At 42.5% G+C, this 20,874-nt stretch overlaps 1 protein-coding gene across 6 annotated transcripts in view; it reads right to left on the minus strand.

Annotated features, from left to right (window-relative positions):
- Positions 1–20,874, minus strand: part of PDE4C (phosphodiesterase 4C) — a 1,504,034-nt gene that overhangs the window by 98,156 nt on the left and 1,385,004 nt on the right. For all 6 annotated transcript variants that reach the window (XM_069649259.1, XM_069649258.1, XM_069649260.1 and 3 more), the window contains 2 exons: positions 7,546–7,715; positions 2,450–2,548 (listed from right to left, as the gene is read on the minus strand). In XM_069649259.1, coding sequence (XP_069505360.1) covers positions 2,450–2,548; positions 7,546–7,715 — 269 coding nt within the window. The remainder of the gene's footprint in view (positions 1–2,449; positions 2,549–7,545; positions 7,716–20,874) is intronic.

A 20,874-nucleotide genomic window follows, 5' to 3' on the forward strand; every position in this document is an offset into this window, starting at 1 on the left:
ACCACTGGCCAGTGTGGTGGCAAAATTGTATTTTCGGGATCTATATGCCATTAAACTACCACAAAACATGCTGAGCGTATCTGGGAGGTGTACTCCCCATAATGAGGCAAAAACAATTTATCTTACAAAACGGTCTCTTATAAAAAAAAAAAGCCATCTGAGAACATAAACAAAAGTTCTGCAGTTCATGTACTGAGAAAGCCAACACTGCTTTTCTCCATGTGAAGAGATGTTTATGTGCCTGCAACCTTGTGCCACTCCTTCGTGGAACTGTATGAGGAGCTATCATTTTTTTCCATGGAAAAAGTAGCCAATACCCACGTCAGAATAACCACCACTTCTCCAATTTGGCCAACATTTCCTTTGCAGAAACTCCCTCTCCATCGTATTCCTTCACCAATGCAGCGCATTCATTCTTGCCCTTTAGGACAGATTTGCTACATTTAAATAAATCTGGCTCGCCTTTGGAACTGTGTCCAATAAACATTTTCGAGTTTTGCGCTATTCTCATCTGCCATGCTCTTTCCAGAGAGTACGATTTTTCTATTGAACGGGTGTCCAAGAAACCTTTAAATATGGTAATTTCCCCATTTAAAAAAAATGTTTTCAAAAATGGTTAAAAGTCCCCATCATTCCTCTCAATTTCCAGCCCATCTCACTTCTACCATCTCCCTTCTCAATGTAAGCTCTAGGACAGCACCATCACCGCCAGGAAACCACCGTCATGTTAATTGGGCGTTCTACAAATATAAATTAATGGAAAAGCGAGAAGATGTGCTCTAGTACTTATATACAACTATTGATGAAACTGTCGTTCTACTTTAGCAAGGTGGTCTTTGAGAGAGAAATAACATTTCTTCCTGTGGTACTATGTGCGCAACTGTTTCAAACATTCATGTATGGGTGAAAGCAGGGCCACATGGGTCTACGGGTCGGTTTCCCATTTATTTGTTGGGAGTATTTTCACTGCCCCCTTTTTATGCTAGGGAGTATTTGCCTACATTTAGGGTGTAAAAGTGGCCAGTACCCCACTTGTTTGTAGGGCTGCGCTCAACGGTGCTTTGAGGTGGTGTACAAGATGTGTTCTGTATAAATGGAAGCATTGGTGACTTGGGGAGTAAATTAGCAAAAATGAAAAGAACAGGTGTCTTAGATGTACCTGCTTTCTTTTAACAGTAAGAATGCAGTCACATCAGCAGACTGGATCAAGCAGTGGCTGATTCCCAGCCATTCCTCTAAATGTAAACACAAACTATTCAATGCCTGTGGTTTCAAGCGTCCTATTGGTTTAGACGCAGCCAGTGACCACAGAGAAGTGGTCTCCTCACCCAAAACACCCCGGCTTGAGTAGTAGCACTCTTGGTCTATTTTTGCAATCTGATCACTGTTCGCTTGAAAGTGGGTTATTTTTATGTTTAAACCTGGCCTGGTGTCATTAGCTTTTCTGACTGTGCTTGGGAGGGAATAATGGGGCATAAATGCCCTTGACCCTCCTTTACTTCACTTTTCTCGGGACCATTACCTTGTGTTCCCAGCAATTATGCCCTTGAGCCACTAACCGGCTGTATCGGAGCTCAATTACGCACCAACTGATTGCAATAGACTAGTCGTCATCATTTCTGAACATTAAGACCCAAGGACACAAGGTCTAGCAGGAGCTCCATCTCCCATTCACAATGTTTGTAGCCACGAACACTTGCTCCCGTGCGATGATGCGTATGCTTGCATTTTACCAGCTTCTGTGAAACTTTGACATGTTACGCTCATTTTATCATCATTGTAGGATTTGTTACCATGTAAAATGCTTCAGGATGCCACTTTGTATGATGTAATCTAGGTACAAGTTATACAAGTGTGTGGGAGACCATCTACGAGAACGAACATTGTTCCAATAACCTGTTGTATAGAATTTCTTCCATTCAGGTAGGTCTACAAGCAGGTTTTAGCAATATCCATTTGCACATAGGTCTGTTCCCAGCTACAAGAGCAGTCCGGCACCAAAATGCTAGGCAGTCCACCTCTAACAAGAGTACAATCAGCAAACACAGACACATGTTTCGGCCTTGTTCGACCTCCTCACTGAGGTGAAGCTGAGCCTCTAAGGCACAGTGAGCAACGGGCTCCAGGTCTGGATTACTCTAGTTTACTTAGGGTGACACCAAGTTTTACAAGTTATACAAGTGTATGGGAGCCCCTCTATTCAGAATAAACACGGTTCAAATCTGTTCTATAGAATTTCCATCACTTCCAGAATGTAACCTCGAGGTCAAATGTCAAGCTATTTCACTTCTGCGGGCCCTATCATTTTATGTCATGCATTGGCCCATCCAACGTAACTACTCATCTATAAAATCAATACTTCTGATGCCTCATAAAACCCTGACACATCACTTAACAGACAGTCAAATCTACTGTACCATAGCCCGAGCAAGGCCCCTGCCTCCCTTACCTGAAAGATGGTGTACATGATGACCGTCAGAGGGCGATTGCCTGAGAACTCAGCTATTTTGAACATATCCAGGCCCCATTTGTTAGAATCTTCTATTTCCTAGATAGAAAGGAAATCCACTGATTAGACCATATAGCAGACAAGAGTCATGTTATTTGGTAGGTTTTGCAATAAGAATATAAAGGACCATTAGTTTCTGACTAATAAAATTAAGAGGGATTACAAACATTCCTCAAACCTTTTTGTTGCCTCATCCTGCATCATCTTGCTGATGTAGTAGGATGTCACTTAGCTGGTAGTTGGCTCTAAAAGGTCATTATGTTTGTGTAAGCAGGAGACGACAATGGTATGCCCTTGCCATCTAAATGTGAATGGTGGCTCTCCAAATTAGGATTTCAAAATCCAACTTCCAATTCAGTGTCCTACATTTCAGCCCCAGTGCACAGAGTGAAGGAACACCCCCCACCCCCATGCAAATCTATTAAACGGATGTCAGCCTTTACTGCCAGCAGGCCCACACCACTCATCCAGTTTTAACTCTACTTGGAAAACTATAAATCACTTCAAAAAAGGTATTTATACAATTTTAGGAGGAATTTATTGCACGTTTTTCTTTTTTGCAATTTCCTTTTTCTGGTACCCGATCCAGATAATGTATATTGTGACATTCAACAAAAGCAATATTTTACTCATCGTGGACTATAGTCTAAGCAAAACCGGAAAAATGTCCATCTCCTGGAACGTCAAATACTGCCTTTGGAGAAAGCTACACATTTAAATGTGTAGTTTATCACAATAAGACAGGTTAGAACCATGATTTGCAAGGCACGACCAGGCCCCCCTGCTCTGCCCAACAGCAGCAACTCGCAAATAATGACTGAACACATCTGCATTTTCTGTCTTTTTTGCTACTCCTCCTACCCCCCTTACTTCTGCAGCTCATGGGACTGCATTTTGCATCCCCTCCCTTCCATGCAACTCTGAACCCCTCCGGGCCTGTAAAACCTTCACTAGGGAGTTCTGCGAAAAGGGCTGCAAAGACCAGAGTTTCAACCATTACAACACCTGTTCAGTCGTGTTAGGGCATGGACAGGGCAAAGGACCAGAAAGAACTCTTGCACAATACTGAAGAACCCTACCATGTGCTTCGCTCCTTCTACACCTCTCCCCATCCCCACCTTAACTACCACAAGCAAATGCCTAGCAGCACCAAGCATCATCCCGTTTCTAGCCCATTCAACACCACTCTACTTATTGCACCCAAACATGTACGCAACCTCATGCTCATCAATGCTCCCTCCGCTGTACTTCACATGGCAGACATTGTTGGTATTACCCCGTGAAACCTTGGCACACACCGCAACCGCTTCTTTCCACCTGATCTAAGTCTATCAAAGAGCAACAAAGCCTTCCTGGAGGAAATCACTGACCTCAACCTGCCTGGAACACAAGCCACCAAGAGAACCAAAGAAGCTCTCCTCGACCACCTGGACAATCCCCACAGCATCCAACTGATCCTAACCACACCAAGGACCTACAAAAGCGCTCCTCCAACCTGGTGTTGACCTCATTTATCCAGACATGAACAGCCTCCGACCTATACAACTTTACTGACCACGCGGCCATGCCGACCAAGTGGCAACACTCTAAGCCCTCCTACTAAAGGCAACTGAAACCAACAAAGGAACCTCACTGCACCTTCAAAACCTTCCTCTTACATGCCTTGGAAGAAAACCGCACCAACCTGGATTCCACATTAATGCCTCTGACTTGAACATTCTCCTCAACCAGATCAACTGTACTGACTGCCACCATCTATGCACTATTGAAACTATGAACCAACAAAAGCAAGCATCCACGCCATGGTATATACATGAAGTCTCATACAGTAAAGATGCCATCAGCTAACAAGAAAAGATCTGGAAAAGAAATAGAAGACGTCACCACAATGAATAGCCTCTGCTCAGCCTGGATGTCAAGTACCTACCTGAAACCAAACCCTACCAAAACGGTTCTCCCTCCACCGAAGAACCACCAAACATAAATCAGTTCAAAATTGGCTGAGACAGATGGCTCTCTATGCTTCTCACTAACCAAACCTTCCTTTGTGCAAAGTCCCTTGCCTTCATCTTCAACTGCAACCTCTTTCAAAGCGCACATCGTCATGACACAAAAGCAGGGTATTAGTACTCAGTCTAGCAGTAATCATACACTTCGGATCGTAAATCCATGCCCTGGTTCCCTCCCACTTGCTTGGACTGTAGTTTATCACAATCTATCGGCATTTGAAAAAAGGAAAAGACTGGCATCTCTTTAACAGCACTAGCTCCAAAACTGGTCAGCCTACAAAGCTTTCCAACCAAATCGATTACAACTTCCAAACTAGGAGCAGGAGCCAGACCTAGCTTGCACACAGGTCAGTTCCTATTGCTCAAGTCACTCAGACTTAAGCTCTCAAACCAGACACCATCGAACTCTCAAAATAGAAAGGCTCAATTCCAAAAGCCCACAGTCACCAGGTTTCAAACCAAACTACCCATACTGCTGAAAGACTACTGGCCCAAAAACCGGAAGTGGCCCATCTCACATCTATCCGCCAATTTGCTTTCAGTTGTCATTTTTATTCAGTGTGGTCACATCAGACAGTATCGAGAGAGCGAGGAAAACACCGTTCACATGACCAAACCGGATGGAATTAATAATATTACCTACATCAAAGGAACCATCATATACATGAACAAGATTTGATATTTAGTTATCTAATATGTGACCACATCAGACAGTATCGAGAGAGCGAGGAAAACACCGTTCACATGACCAAACCGGATGGAATTAATAATATTACCTACATCAAAGGAACCATCATATACATGAACAAGATTTGATATTTAGTTATCTTTCCATTTGCCTATCTACCTACAAATTCCTCCTGAAGAACCGCCATAAACCATGTGGCGGAGAAACACGTGTTGAGGATAATATTACCTAGTGAATGAGGATAATATTACCTAGTGAATTAAACTAGGGCTTCGCAATTTTCGAGCAACAACGTGAAGACAACATTGACTAAACTTTGAACCAATTCAAATTGAGGCCAATACTGCCTAGTGAATTAAACTAGGGCTTCGTAATTTTCTAGTGACAACGTGGGATACAGCAACTTAGTGAATTCAACTAAAAACTTAGAACCAATCTAAATTTTGAATTCTTTTGTCTCTCCATCAACCCAAATGTCGAGTGAATTATACTAAGGCTTCGCAACTTTCAAGTGACAACGTGGGACACAGCAACTTAGTGAACTCAACGAAAAACTTTAAACCAATTTAAATTTTGCATTCTTTTGTCTTCCCATCAACTTATATGTTATGTTCAAGATGTAAAAAGGAATCCCTATTTGTTTACAGCACAATAGAATTCTGAATAAAAATGACAAATGGAACCTAAAAACGAGAAAGTCTCTATATTATAACATTTAATTTTGGAGAAGCGCTAGAGGAGGGCTTCTCTTCGTTTTAGTTTTGTCCAAGCCCAGGTCAACCTCTGTGGCATCCCTCCATTTGCAGCATCTCTACTTTTTTTCATATTCAATTTAGCTACACTTCTCCATCAGAGCGCTAACACTGTTTCTAAGGTTGAAAAAGTCTTTCTCAATTTGCTTTCAGCACTTAATATTCACACCTTTATCAAAGTCTCGATTTGTTTTTGATTTTATGTTGCTGTGTTACTTTTATGGAATGTATTTCCAAAATAAACTTGATAACTAATACTCAAATTGGACAGCCCACTTGAAGGATCGCTCTCACGTAAGCACTCCCCCCCCCCCCTGTAATGTGGCCAAATTGCAGGTCGTAAGACTGAAAACCTGGCAGGGCCGAGTCAGCCCTTCATTCTATGGTTCATAAACGGAGTACAATTGGGTAATAGTAAAAACTATTTTTACAGAACACGTACAGGTGAGAGGAATGTGGCATGAAGTGTTAAACATATGTAAACAACTCTGATGTCACAGCGTGCTAGCCCTCAGTTAGCCCACGTTGAAGCTTTGACAGACATCCCATTATCATTCAAATAAGATTCCTGGAACCTCTCAAAATAGAATTTCCACAGCTTTCACATCAGACTCCCAAATAAGGAACGACTAGTAGCAAACTACCTTAATAGCCACAGAGCAGTTCTACCTATGTCCCAAGTAAAATGCTGTACATTTCAGCAATGTGAGTAAGTCTACTAATGGCAACTGACCAGCAATTCATTCTATTGTCGTTGTGTCCTCGCATCATGGCACAGACAGTGAAACTGGGATGGGAAGTTAACAAATTCTCTCTCATTTGCTGGGCAGTTCCAGCCTTTATGGTGCAAGGGCATGCACTGCTCCCACCCGTCTTGGGGGACATGTACTTCTGAGCAGTCTTTCTTTTCGAGTATTTTGCAGCACCCTACTGCAGAAGGATACACAGCATGGAATGTTTGAACGCAGTACTTTGTCCAATCAATATCCTCAGCGCTCCAATGTGTTCACAACAGTTTGCCATTGATGGCGGTTCCACTAATCAGCCAATACAAAAAGGAAGTGTGCATTGCTTCCAGAAGGAGCATGAGGGGTGATCACAGATGTGGTGGTTAGTGTATGGCTTTTATCTTTCAAGCTCACCCCTTATTTCAAATGATCCCTACAGGCAACTCTCTAAATTGGAGCTCACACGTTCAATGGAGACTCAATTCAACCTACAGCTCACCGAGCAGAGATACTGTACAGCTCACCAATCAGAGATACTGTAAATCTCACCGATCAGAAATACTGTACAGCTCACCGATCAGAGATACTACTTCAACAGCCCATTTGAGGAGGGGCACTCGACTCACTAAAAACAATGCACTCACTGCCATCTTACTTTAGTCAATTATGGCTGATGTCACTTTTAGAAGCCAGCTCACCAAGAGTACTGTAAACCTTGTTAAACAAGTAGTTTACTTAACAGTAATTGTAAGTAACCCCGGTACATACTAACTATTGACTTATAGTATCCATTCTAAAGATAGCCTACTCCCAATTCAGTTTCGTAAGGCGGTGACTCCACCCATGCAACCCAACTCACTGTTGCTAGAGGCCCCTCTTGCTCAGTTTTGACCCCAAATCGCGGAATACTGCATGTTGTGAAGCTCGAGCTGTGCGTCAGTTTCTTCACCCCGCTGATCTGACACATGGGTCTTTTCTTCTTTTCCTCTTTCGATGTTGGAGATGGAATTTCCACTTCATGCTGCTTATCTGAACAAAAAGGAGAAAATAGCGCATCAAAATGGTGCTAGTACCCACAGTAAATGCCCCAAAAAACCTGAAGGTGTCTGCATTTCTTCATACCACTCTGCAATTGAACTGTAATGGGTGATGAAACACTAATCCGCTTAGCTTATTTTTACATGGATGGTCAATTATTTCTGTAGTGGATAACCGACCACATGTCAGAAGCGTCAGTACTGTGATTTCAACCAATATCCCTCTACATTCTTGGACTTAATTATAATAGAAGATTGAACCAACAATCCCCAGAATCTGGAGGGTGGACGGCTTCAAAGCCTGCCCTAGCCAATCAACGTAATGGCACGGGGTTAGTCAGCAGCTATGCAATCCATGTATCCATTATACTTTAGGCGCTTTTCTCCAAGAACCACCCTAAATTACATATGTTATTGTATGCTGTGTGCTGCTTTGTCATATTTTCTTAGTTGCATACCCATACAGTATACTGTATAACAACCGATAGCCTTTTTGATGCCAAAAGATTCAATGCCCCTATAGGGAAGGATTGGAAACACACAGAAGCAATGCCTCATAACCAACCAAATTGAAAAACGGAACAAAAAAAGCAGACAGCATGCAAGTACTTAAAAAACATTGTTTTAAAACAAAACCAGTCTCATTCTTCAGAAAATGCAGGATCCCTCCAATAGAGCCAGACTGTCGGGCAAGACCACAGATATGCAGTATCTCCCCATGATTGTGCAGAGGCTATTGTTTCAGAGGTTTTGACTGCTTCAAACACCATGTGTGCCACCCCACACTCTTGCTCCTAAATTGCCATTTGTGGGATTAATATGGCCTTGTAAGGAGTCTTCCCAGTGGCAAATGCCAGAAAATGAGTGGTACACGATTTGCCCAGATATTGACAATCTACATACAGCATAACTGCTAGATATTTGCCACATGTGGGTCCTCTTTTGTGCGAGACTGCCGACCACCACATGTGGGCACCTCCCCACCCACACATTCTCTCTAGTGTGAAGAACACGCTGCAAGCATTTATCCACAAAATCCCTCTGCACCCGTCCTCTGATGAATGGGAGTGTAGGCTACGCTTTCTTTGGAAGAGGGACTGTGGAATCGCTGGTTATAAAGAAACCCCTTTTTAGATGGGCACGTTAAGTCTGGTGCTTTGAAGAGCACCATGCAATGCCTTGGGGCCACTTCTAAGCTTGTCAGCCCTTCAGCAACTGTGATGGTCTGGTTGTCCGATGGGTGATTAAATATGCAGCTTAAGGCGAGTGACCAACCGATTCTCCAATTAATGAGGCTCAGGTGAAGGTGGTATGGTCCTGGTGCCATCTGGTATGGGGACAAGCCAATCAATTTCTTCTGCCTTCTTGAACAGCAGAGAGCCCAGTAGAGAGCTTTCTGATCTTGGTCATCAGTACTAGCCAGTTAGAACCCTTAGGCCAGACCCCTTGTGTCCTTCGGGGGCGGGGGGGAAGAGAGCCTAGTCCAGTTGCTACAAGACAGGATGGAAATACGAGAGCCACCTTTGCATAGGGTGCACCTGGGCAGTGGATTTTGATGGTGGCCTCAACACCAATTCTACCGAGGAGAGGGCAGTGAGAAAAGACCTCCCACTTTGCAAGATGGTCATGGCACGATTATGTCACCAACCCTAAATGAGATAACATGAACTGTATAAATAATTCGGTAACGTCATCCACTCCCGTTTTTGGATTCTGTGACTTGAATTTTACCATTATAAATCTCGACCTACTCTAAATGCGAAGAAAAACTTTTTAAATTTGCATATCCTGGATGACATGGGGTTCAATACAGGTAGTTAAAAAGAGCCTGTAGATTTTTGTGACAGTTAAATCGCATCTTTTACAACACTTCCTTTGCTCCTTAAAAAATATTAAAAGCTAAATACAGTTTGGAAAAAACCTCTGAAAAATGCATTATACATGATATCTGTGCCGGCCACGAACCCTAAATTGGACTGTTAAGATCCCAGTGGGGAACCACGAGGCGTTTTGCGCCTCGTTCAATTCGCGCCTCCGTCAATTCTCACACTTGCTTTTCTCAAGCGCATCACTACATGAGAAATTCCAGCCCAGCGGTTTCCAGCACCCACCTAAGATTAGAAGCCGGAGATCCCCCTGCTGCAGGTGCATGTTCGGAGTCGTGCATCAGTCACCTCGGGGGGCTCAGGGCTTCGAGCGGACCCACACGCAGGACTCGTGGCCTCCACTTGGCAGCTTCCCTTTGCTTAAAGACTAAAGTCCCCTATAATATTATTTAAACACGGGGAATTGACGTAAGTTGGTGTCTAATAATATTACCGCTGCCATGGCAACGGGAGACAATGTGTTGAGGAATGTTGGTGCTTCCCTTAAACCGATGTTGTGAAGACCCAACTCGTGTTGCTCCCTCCCACCGCCGATGGCTGAAAACCAAATGCCTGCAATCCCGTAAGGACGATTGCTGACCATTTTACAACATGCATTATGCATATGCAAACGAGATCAGAAGAAACTTAATGAATCACCATTACATTTGTATAGCATACATAGATTTCTTCATAACCGAAGTCACTTATCCTGCAGTTCGAAGACAGATTCTGACCTTGAGAAGATGTACCGGGCGACAGAAAATGATGGGTGGTGCAACTCCCATTTACTCTTTGTGGCTCCAGCAACTAGCCCGTTCAGCAAAGATTTTAATTTGGCATGCTTGAACTTTTAGTGCTGGGTTTATGCGTTCATATCGGACAAATTCCAGAATGCAAAATTAGAACCGGGCCTGACTGGTGTCTATCAAATGGTATTGATAAGTTTGGCTTGATTGATTCGTTCACTACACAGCTGCTGCACATGGCTTCACAGGTGCGGGTTAGAGTGATCTCAAACATCACATCAGGACCGATGGCTTAAAAGGTCACCTTTATCAAGTGCTGTTTTTGCACCATGCATGTTGCATGGTGTACATTGTAGGCATATCCCCTTTGATCAGAGGTGGACTGGCCCATGGGGAACTCTGGAGATTTCCAGGTGGGCCCCTGCAGCCTGGGCCTCTTGTGTGGTATTTTCTTTTCACATGGGAAAAAGGTTGGGCTTTCTGAAAATGTGTAGCATGGGGCCACTTTGAACATTATTTCCAGGGCCTCTTTTGCTGACCCAGTCCGCCCCTGCCTTTGTTCTTAGGGGGGGGTGTACGCAAATATGACCCAAATTACACAGGAAAGGAAGGGGAATGGAAGTGGAATTGGAACTATATTTCCCAGAATACAAAAGCGCTGTTGCCAAAAAAAAAGTCAGTGGACAGCTATGTGAAGCACCGTGGTTCAGTATGTTGAGGCATGCTGTAAGGTGTCCGATTGCACAATGGGCAACCTGAAGAGACTGGCGAATGGAGCAACTTGTAAAATGTAAACACGGTAGATAAGCTACAAAAGCTTTGGGTCGCATAATGATGCTGTGCCAACAGGTCTGAAGAGAAGAGATGAAAAAGCAGTTTTAAATCGGGGACAGAAAATCCTTCTAGGGGGCTGCACAATGGGGACCTCAGTTAAGGTCGCGCACTTCCAACATCTGCCGAATTTCAGGGGTGTTAAGGTGCCGATTTAATGCATTATCACGTCAACTAATGTTTTTCTACTGAATTTCAAGGGTTTTGTTGCACTGAACTTATTCACTTTAACTGTCCCTTAACTAAACCTTTTTTTTCACAGCATTTCAAGGACCTAGTTATCACCACCTGAAATTATATTTTTTACAAATGCTTTATCAGTTATGTTATCAATATCCGCATCAGCTATGCAACATCAGGTTTATTAAGTATTTAATCTTTTTTTGTGTCCACTAGATAAGAAGGGATTAGTAATGGTGCACGGTTACGAGGAAGAGTGAGGTGAGGTTAGTGTGGGACCGACGAGGAAAACTGACGTTTAGTTAGGGACTGTGACAAGGAAGAGTGAGGTTGGGAAGTATGGAAATGTAATAAGGAAGACTGAGGTGGTGGTGGTGGTAGTGGGGAACTGTGACAAGGAAGATTCAGTTGGTGGTAGTAGGGTATTGTGATGAGGAAGAGTGACATGGTAGTGGGGACTGTAAAAGGAAGAGCAAGTTGGTGGTACTGGGGTTCTGTGACCAGGAAGAGTGAGGTACTGGTAGTGGGGGACTGTTGACGAGGAAGAGGATTATATAGGTAAGATTACTGCTGAGTACTGGGACGAGGAAGAGGGATGGGAGGTGATCACGTAGGATTACCAATTAGGTACTGTGACGAAGGAGGAGCGATAATAGATCTCTTCCTTGCGCCCATCAGGAGTGAATTGAGATCTTCACTATTAAGTCACGTGAAAAGCTTGCCCAAGTAAAACAAAAAGGCTATAGTAAACAAGCATCAGCTGCCATACCAACACCCCTTGCATCATATTAGGGCACTTTCCAATATCGATTTGAGAACTCAAAATGCGGAATTTCAGAAATGAAAAAGCTTGGCACCAACGAGATACGACTAGCTCTTTATGTACACAGGTCCCTGCTGTACACACAATGGCTGGCTTCACATGAATCTGATAAATAAAAAAGGTACCCGCTATATGTCTATGGTCCTCCAGGTGAGTATACACAGCAAAAACGAGAATGGACCAATAGAACAAAGATGACAGGATTTGAACTCAATTATCAAATACAATTTGAACGTACTAAAAAAGGCTCAACAAAAGCTTGTACCATAATTCATAACTCATTCATATACCATCTTCATACAAACAAATTTTCCATACATGGGTGTGTTAATGTCCCCATAACATAATCCAAACTAGCAATTCAAATTTTAAACTTATGTTTTTTAGATGTTGCCCTCTGTTTTTCTTGCAGGGGCTATATGTCTGTCGACACGAGTTTCGGTTGTAGTCCAGTGTGGGCGGGAAACACCTTGCCCCAATACTCTAGCCAACCTTCCTCAGGACGGAGTGCAACTGTCCAGTGTATGTTGCCCCTTGATAGAATGGGATGAGCCTCAAATAAATCTATAAATTAATATTAAATTGGCTAGTTACAATCTATTTTTCAGTACCTGTCATCTATAATCATTTTCAAAACATGTAATGTATGTGAACAGCAACATCTCATTGTGTTGCTCATCTCTAACTCACCTCCACTGGGTATCAGGGGACGATGGTTTGATAGTGGGATATATCCCAAATGCATATCCTGTACCGTGGTATAGTAGAAAACTGTATATACCCCTCCAAGATAGACAAAAATAAACAAAAAGGCCTGTTTTAGGACCAGTAAATATTCAACTATATTGCCCGCCTGGGTCACATGAATAGAGCTCAATGCCAGGGTACTCGCTTGTAGTGTTGTATGCCAGAAATAAATATGGCCTTGTAGATGTTCATCCATGGCCTTTACAAGTGCAGATTCAGGGGTCCCATTAAGCTCAATGTCACAAATGTCAGTATAAGCATTAAAATTGCCCATGATCCATATTTGGAGATTCCGGGTATTAGCATCAAGAATATATTTCACTGTTAAGCATTTCTGTGAATACTCCTTTAGGGGGAAATCAAACATTTATTAGCACCAAGTTCGCCTGTGCACAAGAAATTGTGACCGCTTGCACCATAGATGACGATCCAGGCACCTCAGATAATGACCAAGGCTGACTGAAATCAGAAGGCCGCCTTTCGGACGTCCTAGTGGACCTTTTGTAGCTAATTGCTGCAATGTAGTGTGGCCATCTAAGTGGGTTCTCTCTGTATGCCACCTTTCTTCTAGTACAATAACTGCGAGCAGGTCCATATATTACCAGAGACCATCTACTCCAAAAAGGGGAGAGAAACCCCTCTTTTTCCAGGAGCACAGAAGATTAGTGTCATTGAGACATCAAGGCGAAGTGAGATTTAAAAACAGATGGCAACCATTGCCAATAGCCATAACAAGAAACCGACTGCCCACAGCCAGTGGCACCAGAAAAAGGGTTCCCACTAGAAACAAGAGGAATCCAGCATTGATTAGATGTATTACTGACAGCTAAATTATAAGTGCATAACTTGATGCATTAGTACCCAATCAGCAGTGTTAACTATAGAGGTATGATCGATATTGATGGTCGGGGTGCTGGGCCGCATTAATTTCTGTGTTGGTGCACGAGTTAAACAGGGCCTAAGTTTGGCACAGGGCATGTCCACGATGTTACACATATACCAAAGTCTATATAGCTCAGCCTCATATTTAAGAAATCTAATGTTGCGTCAGATTTAAACCAAATGTTCGATATACTAGTTGAAATATGTTCCACCTGATCGATAATTTTGATGTCATCCGGTAAGAGCAACCACAGAGTGAAAAATACTAAGTATGGCTGATCTGTTAAGGGGAGGCAGAAGTTCTTCAGTAGTCACTGGCTTAAGTTGTAAAGCTTTTAAAACACTTGAAGCAAAAATAGAGGTGTTGGTTACAACATTAGTGGCGTGCGTGGGAGGGATAGCCCAAATGTAAGTTAATTTAGTTTGTCCAGACTGGCTCAGAGGAGGTGGAAGATTAGGCGCCAAAGAGGTGCCTGGAAGATGGGGTCCAGCTACTCTGCACAGCCCGAGTGGTATGTCCCAAAGATTCTCATCAGGCCCCGGTAACTGAATACCCACTACAGTAGTTCCAGTTAATACTGGCACTTCATTGGCTACTGTATCAAGCAATGCAGTATAGTATTATTACATGTCACAGATTCAACAGATTGAATATTTCCAGGCACTTTTTCTCAGAAACACAGGTTCTTTCACGTTTTCTGTCTATAGGCATACATAAAAGCCGGAGATGTGACTTTGGTTTTATGTTTAACTAGTTCACCCTTAGATGACAATCTTTGCAGGGACCTCAAGGGAAATCGCAGTAACCTCATTGGATCTATTCATAGCAGCAGTCAGCTCCTTAGGTGTAGTGTTAAGACTACAAACATGGCTAGACAGCTCGGTATTTGATTCTTGATCTCTTACAGTCTTCTGAGCACGATTAATGCTCTTGTGGAGAAGGAGAGATTGGATGTCGAGTTTATTTTCCAACCTCTCACACTTCACCAGAGTAGTCAGACATTCAAACGTCATGAGCATGTCGTTCGAGGTCATACTCGTCACACTAACATCATTCATCTCAAGACTACTCATCTCACTAGTCAATGGATCGACACTTCCATTTCTGAAGTTCAGAACCAGAGATTTTATCAAAACTTCCCGATTAGTTTTACCAACAGAACTTCAGCGTCACTTTTAGGGTAGGTCTAATATAAAAAAGGTCTCAGGGTCGATTGTCAGAGGACAGAGTAGATGTTATGTCCATTAGATCACAGAAATATTCCACCTCTGGGGCATCGGCAGGAATATGCAAGTCAACGTCGAGGTCAGAGGGCTAAGGAACTTCAAGATTTGACACTTCATTGTTAATGAGAGCATCAGACAATACGTTTGGAGTGCTATGGATCATGACAATAGTAGTTTCTTTTACAGGTGACACCAGCACTTGCACTTATCTCCCTTATTTTCTTGAAAAATACAATCAGGTTTAGATAAACTAGCCCGTAGAATCAGAGAGTCAGGTTCATTAGTTGGGTGCCCAGTACAGCAGGCGCACATTTAGCAGACACTAATGACACAGTTTAACAACCTTTCATCCCAAACATCCCAGCGATAAATTAAGGCCTACAACTATACCATGCAGTGCGTTTCCTTCAGCATCTTACCCGGAGCACCCATTTTAGGGAAGCAAGACGTCATTTTTCGAGCTTTAGAGACTGTGCTGATCTGGTTATAATTTTCGGTGGACATAACCGCCTAGAGAGCCGCAGGGGTTCAGAGACCCCGGGAACCACAACAGCATCAGCAGCGACCGAGTCGCACAGCAGAACCGAGTGATAATTGTACCCTATAACCATAGGCATAGGGCACAGAGGCCACAAGTCCAACTGGGGCTACAAAGGGCTAAGGAAAGGAAACAAACACACAAAAGGCATCCCTTCCTGACTATATATGTTAGCTGCCAAAGCAAGGATTGTGATACTGACAGAAGAGTAAATACCTCCAGGTAAAATGCCTCATTCAAAAACTTACACAAGTCCTTAACAACGCAGTGGAGTAGTGCACGCAGGCCACTTTTGTGTAGTGTTTACAATGAAAAATATCAACGGAGAAACAAACGCGAAAGCTACAAAGACAATAGATACGAATAGCTGAGGCAGCACAAAGCAACAGAAGGGCTAGGGATGTGAAAGTTGTAACTTGTTGGTGCCAAAAGTCTTACGTCAGCAAAACTAGTTCTATTTTCAAGTCATACAGAGGATATAAAAAAAAAAAAAAGAAAAAAAAAAGAAAATAGAAAATCACACCAATATAGAGCCCAAGTGGACTTTTGCCACCAACAAGTTACAACTTTCACAAATGTAGCAGTGCAGGATACACTGCATCGGTTCTCTATTAGAACATAGGTATTTTATCTTTTGGGCTATATTGAAGGTATATATGTAAACTCAACAGGAATGCAAAATGAAGAAAATGTTGATCTATATGAACATTGACATGAATGTGTAATTATAAACGGAGCCATTATAACTGTCATTGACTAGCTTAAAATGGCGGTTTGGTTAAACCCACACTAAAGGGCAACACAAATAGGTCACGTGACTGGAGACATTCCGTTTCCTGTTTGAGAAATTTAAAAACAGCCCGCAAGCCTGAGGCTGTAAGATAAGGCTGAATAAGTCCCTGTGAAGGGATGGAACGCGTGGCATTAGAACAGCGTTTCTGTAAGTCCATGATGACTTATTGTTTTAAATGACAATGTTGTATTGCAAATAAGTTATGTTTTATATCTATATCCGGGATCGAGTGCTTATGCTTTTTGGAGCTGTGTGGATTTATTAGTGCGTGAATATAGTCACTCTACTCTTGCATGCCCAGCTCAAACCGTAACCGAGGAACGTGAAATTTGGAAGGTACATTGTTTTCATGACGTAGGCATCTACTAAGGAAGGACTTTTGGAAATTCAGTCCCTAAGGGAGATAAAAAGGGGGGGTGAATTTTGTTTATGAGGATACCTATATTTCAAAAACCAAAGATGTTACAGATGTGAAAATTGGTATGTTGATTCTTCTTCAAAATAGAGAAACACATGTTTTGGTGGAAAAGGGGGGGTGCATTTTCTTTTTAAGCATACGCATACTCATATCTCACAAACCAAAGAGGTTACAAACCTACAAAATAAAATGTAAAATCTTCATACATTTCTGAACTGCTTCTAAAAATTGGTAACTGAAGTAACCCGTATTTGAGAGCAACATTGTCACCCCGTTCCGACCTAGGCCCAGTCGTCAATTCCCTAGCAGACCTCACATCAAAAATGTTCCCGGACATAAAAATTGAGAAATTACAGAATGGTTACGTGAACATGCCATTTTAACGCCAAAGAACAGCATGGCTGCTGTAATCAATAAGATACTTATTAATTGGAGGAGTCCAAATTGAGTACAAATCTGTAAACTCAGTGGTTCAAAGTGATGACCCAGTCTACAACCCTGTTGAGTTCTGAACACTTTAAACACTCCTGGTTTTCCCGAACACAAACTTCTCAAAGTGGGAGTACCTGTGATATTATTGCGGAACCTCAACCCACTTAAGCTCTGTAATGGCGCCAGATTGCGAGTGAAAGCTCTCCAAAGAAATTTTATTGAGGCTACGATGCTAACCTGTTCTGAACAGGGGTGTCCCACGTTCATACCACAAATACCTCTTATACCTTCAGTTACCCTTTGTTTCGCTTTGACCATCAACAAATCTCAGAGGCAGACTTTAGAGGTAGCAGGGATTGACCTAGGGGAAGGCTGCTTCTCACATGGGCAGTTTTATGTTCCAGAGTGAGCTCACCCAACTCTCTGGTAATCCTAGCACCTGAAGGGAGAACCACTATTGTACCAAATCCCAAAATACACTTGAGCGAAGCTGCGGGGACCAGCTAATGCAGAATACTTTAAACTGAACAACACACTTCAGGACATTCTCGATCAATATGCTTCTACATTACTTTTCTTAGCCACTATTCCACCCAGAACTCTGCAACTTTAGCAACTGACCGTGGTAATCTTAAAGACAGCTCCCTTCCATCTCAAAGGAATATCACATTAACAAAGGGCTTCGTGTAAAAATACAAAGTGAATTTCTTCCCTCAAAACACATTCCACAATTCAAACACAAGCTAACGCTTCATGCTCCATTAGACAAAACGGTGTGCTCAGTCTGAGTTAACGTTCTTGAAGTGTACGCGGGCAGACTCAATTTGCATTCCAAGAATTGTGTGAGCACAGAGCCCAATCCATATGCACTTGCATCAACAATAGGAGTGCAATCCTTTGTCACATCAAAGCCTACCACCTTGTAAGCGATATTCAAACACTACAGCTAAGTCAATGCCTAGTCTGGGATGCTGAGGAAAACCCTTATTGATGTATTTTTATATTCAGTTCAGTACTATGGATGACCACCCTTGTATAACACCCCCCTCTTAGAATCCCCCTGACCCCACTGAGCCAAGAAGTAGGTTTGTTTTGCAAATTAAAAGGTTTATTTGAAATTTTAAACCATATATATATATATCACACTTCTATAACTCAAGATCTGATAGTACACTTAGACATATGATGTTGATCAACAATGGGTAATCTGGCACTAGCACACTTCTTTACAATCAATGAGGAGTTAGTATAGGATGGATAAAGTAGCAAAAATACTTTTATGATTTCAGGGGAAAAGCAATGAGGAATAAAATGCAGTACAGAAATACTTGATATGATTTTAGCAAAAGATAAGATAATCACTTTTTCTCTGGCAATTCACCCCCCTCCCCTATGCAATGTAAGAAATGGAAGGAGATGGAAAGAGGAGCACACAGTTCTCAGGAATGCAATCAAATACAATACGAAATTCAGCTCCCTCCCCATCAAGCTTAGAGGAAACAGGTAGGAGTTTGAAACACAGGCCCAAAATGCTTTTTAAATGCAATGGCAATGGATGGGAAAATGTGCCAATGATTTTAATTCCCTCTAGAGATTCAGGGTGAGTGGGAGATACGTGTTGGTATTAGTTCAGGCTCACTTTAGCAATGCTCTATGAGTTATTACCAAGTTGCAAACGGATTTTAACAAAAGAAAGAATGGAGCTGCTATTTTGACAAGTGGAGAAATTGAGCCAAAATCGCAAATCGCGGTAAATTTCGCAAATGCGTGAATCGTGATTGCGGAAAGAGTATAAGGAGTAGGAAGTCTAGGAAGTTCTAGGCTTGTTGGAAAGCTTAGATTCTAAGCTTTCAGAGGAAAGTTAAATCTCGTTCCTAGCCCAAACGGTTCCAGAGATACGGACGATTAAATAAAAGGTAGTTTTTCGGATTCAAAGTAAAACTCAAAATGACAGGTGACAGCTTGCAGCTTCAGAATTGACAGGTGACAGTTGTGCAGCTTTACAAATGACAGATGACACGATTTCTAGGAGGCTGTTCCACTTAGGTTAAAATAGTTTGGATTAGATTATTTTAACTAAGAGATTGGTTCTGCACAGTTCTGCTAGGTACTCACAATATAAATTTGAACTAGGCCTCGTCACGGATCTGGTCAACACGTCCGTTCTGTCTGCTCGGCGGGTCAATCAGGCACCGGTTCTGCTCACAGCGATCTGGGTCAGCTCTGCTCTGCTGGTCTAGCCTCTCTGGATTCAGCGGCCTCTGGTTCTGGATACTGCTCTGCTTTCCGGTCCGGATCAAGTGCATTCTGGATGTAACACTGCTTTCTGGGTACTGGCAAGAGTTCTTGGCTAAAGAATTCAGACAGCTCGCCCGGCTGTGGAACAGTTTGCAAATGATTTTGAGGCCTGCTGACAAATACTTTTGCTTGCAGTGGGCCTTCTTGGTTCAAAGTTCTGTAGTCTCCGTTTAGCTTGGAAGTCTAAGTGTTGGATCTCTGGATGTGAAGTCGTCGGTCAGCATGCTCCGCAGCAAATGGAATTGAATGTCTCTACCTGTCCCAGCAGTCTCTTCTTATGTGTTTTGAAAATGGGTGTGTGCCTGGGCCTAGCTAAGCCTGCCCCTCTCTACTTGTCATTGGCCCAATTCTCCCCTCTCCCATGATTGGGGGAAGGATTGTCATCATGATGAGGTCTGTTTATGGGTCAGAGGATCCTCCCCTGGTCAGTTTGCCCACAAATCTATATTTGATTCAAATACATCTTTCCCAGATATACAATTTTTTGAAATTACATGTGCACATTATATATTACTTATGGTCCATGCTTGTCCGCCTCTGATCTTCCTGGGGGCTTGCATTAAAAAATGACAACATTTTGCGCTTTTTAACTGGTTTTGCAATATCGGACATTTACCCAAAATTACACACATGTGCGCAAGGAGTATGGATATTAATTGATGAAGTGTCAGATTTTTAACATGCAGACATTTGGAGTGAGACCCTATTTTCCGCTAGCAACCCCCCAGAATACACCACAGGGTCCTAACGCCTCTCAAAATGTTCACAGAAAAATCACAAAAATAATGATATTACTTATATAATTCTGACAAGTCCGCACTATGAGTTATCTATCTTTTTAAAATTATGCCCTGGTCAAAAAGGGGTGTGCCTTCCCACATCAAAGGGTGGAATAACTGGTTTATCCACTTCCCCAAGCCAGCTTGTTCACAGAGGCACAGCTGCCCCCCAGTTTCTCCCAAGAGGAAGCTATTTTACGACGCCCCCAATATAACATTTGCCTGAGTCCAGGACAGGCCTTTGTTCAACTCCCTGTAGTCCCCAGCTGCTCCAGCACTAATCTAATCAGAGCGGTGTTAACTCCGTTTGGCCAGGGGCAGAGTGGCTGAGCATCAACTCCTGTCGGGGGTAGTTGTCAGGCAGAATTCAGTTTCATTAAGCCAGGTTTCAGCTAAATGTCACTTTTTGTTCCCAGTTTTCTACATTCAAATCAAACTGACAATTTTTACCTATACATTAAATAATTACTTCCTTCAAGTCATTTCAGAATATAGTTTTACATTGTATCCACCTCTTAGCAAGTCTTTCCTTGGTCTGGTTTTGTTTCATTTGTTCAGTTTTACACAAAAGTCTGGTGGTTTTAAAACG

The sequence above is a fragment of the Ambystoma mexicanum genome, chromosome 1p (assembly GCF_040938575.1).
Source record: "Ambystoma mexicanum isolate Mex_15411 chromosome 1p, UKY_AmexF1_1, whole genome shotgun sequence".
NCBI classification, from domain to species: Eukaryota; Metazoa; Chordata; class Amphibia; order Caudata; family Ambystomatidae; genus Ambystoma; species Ambystoma mexicanum.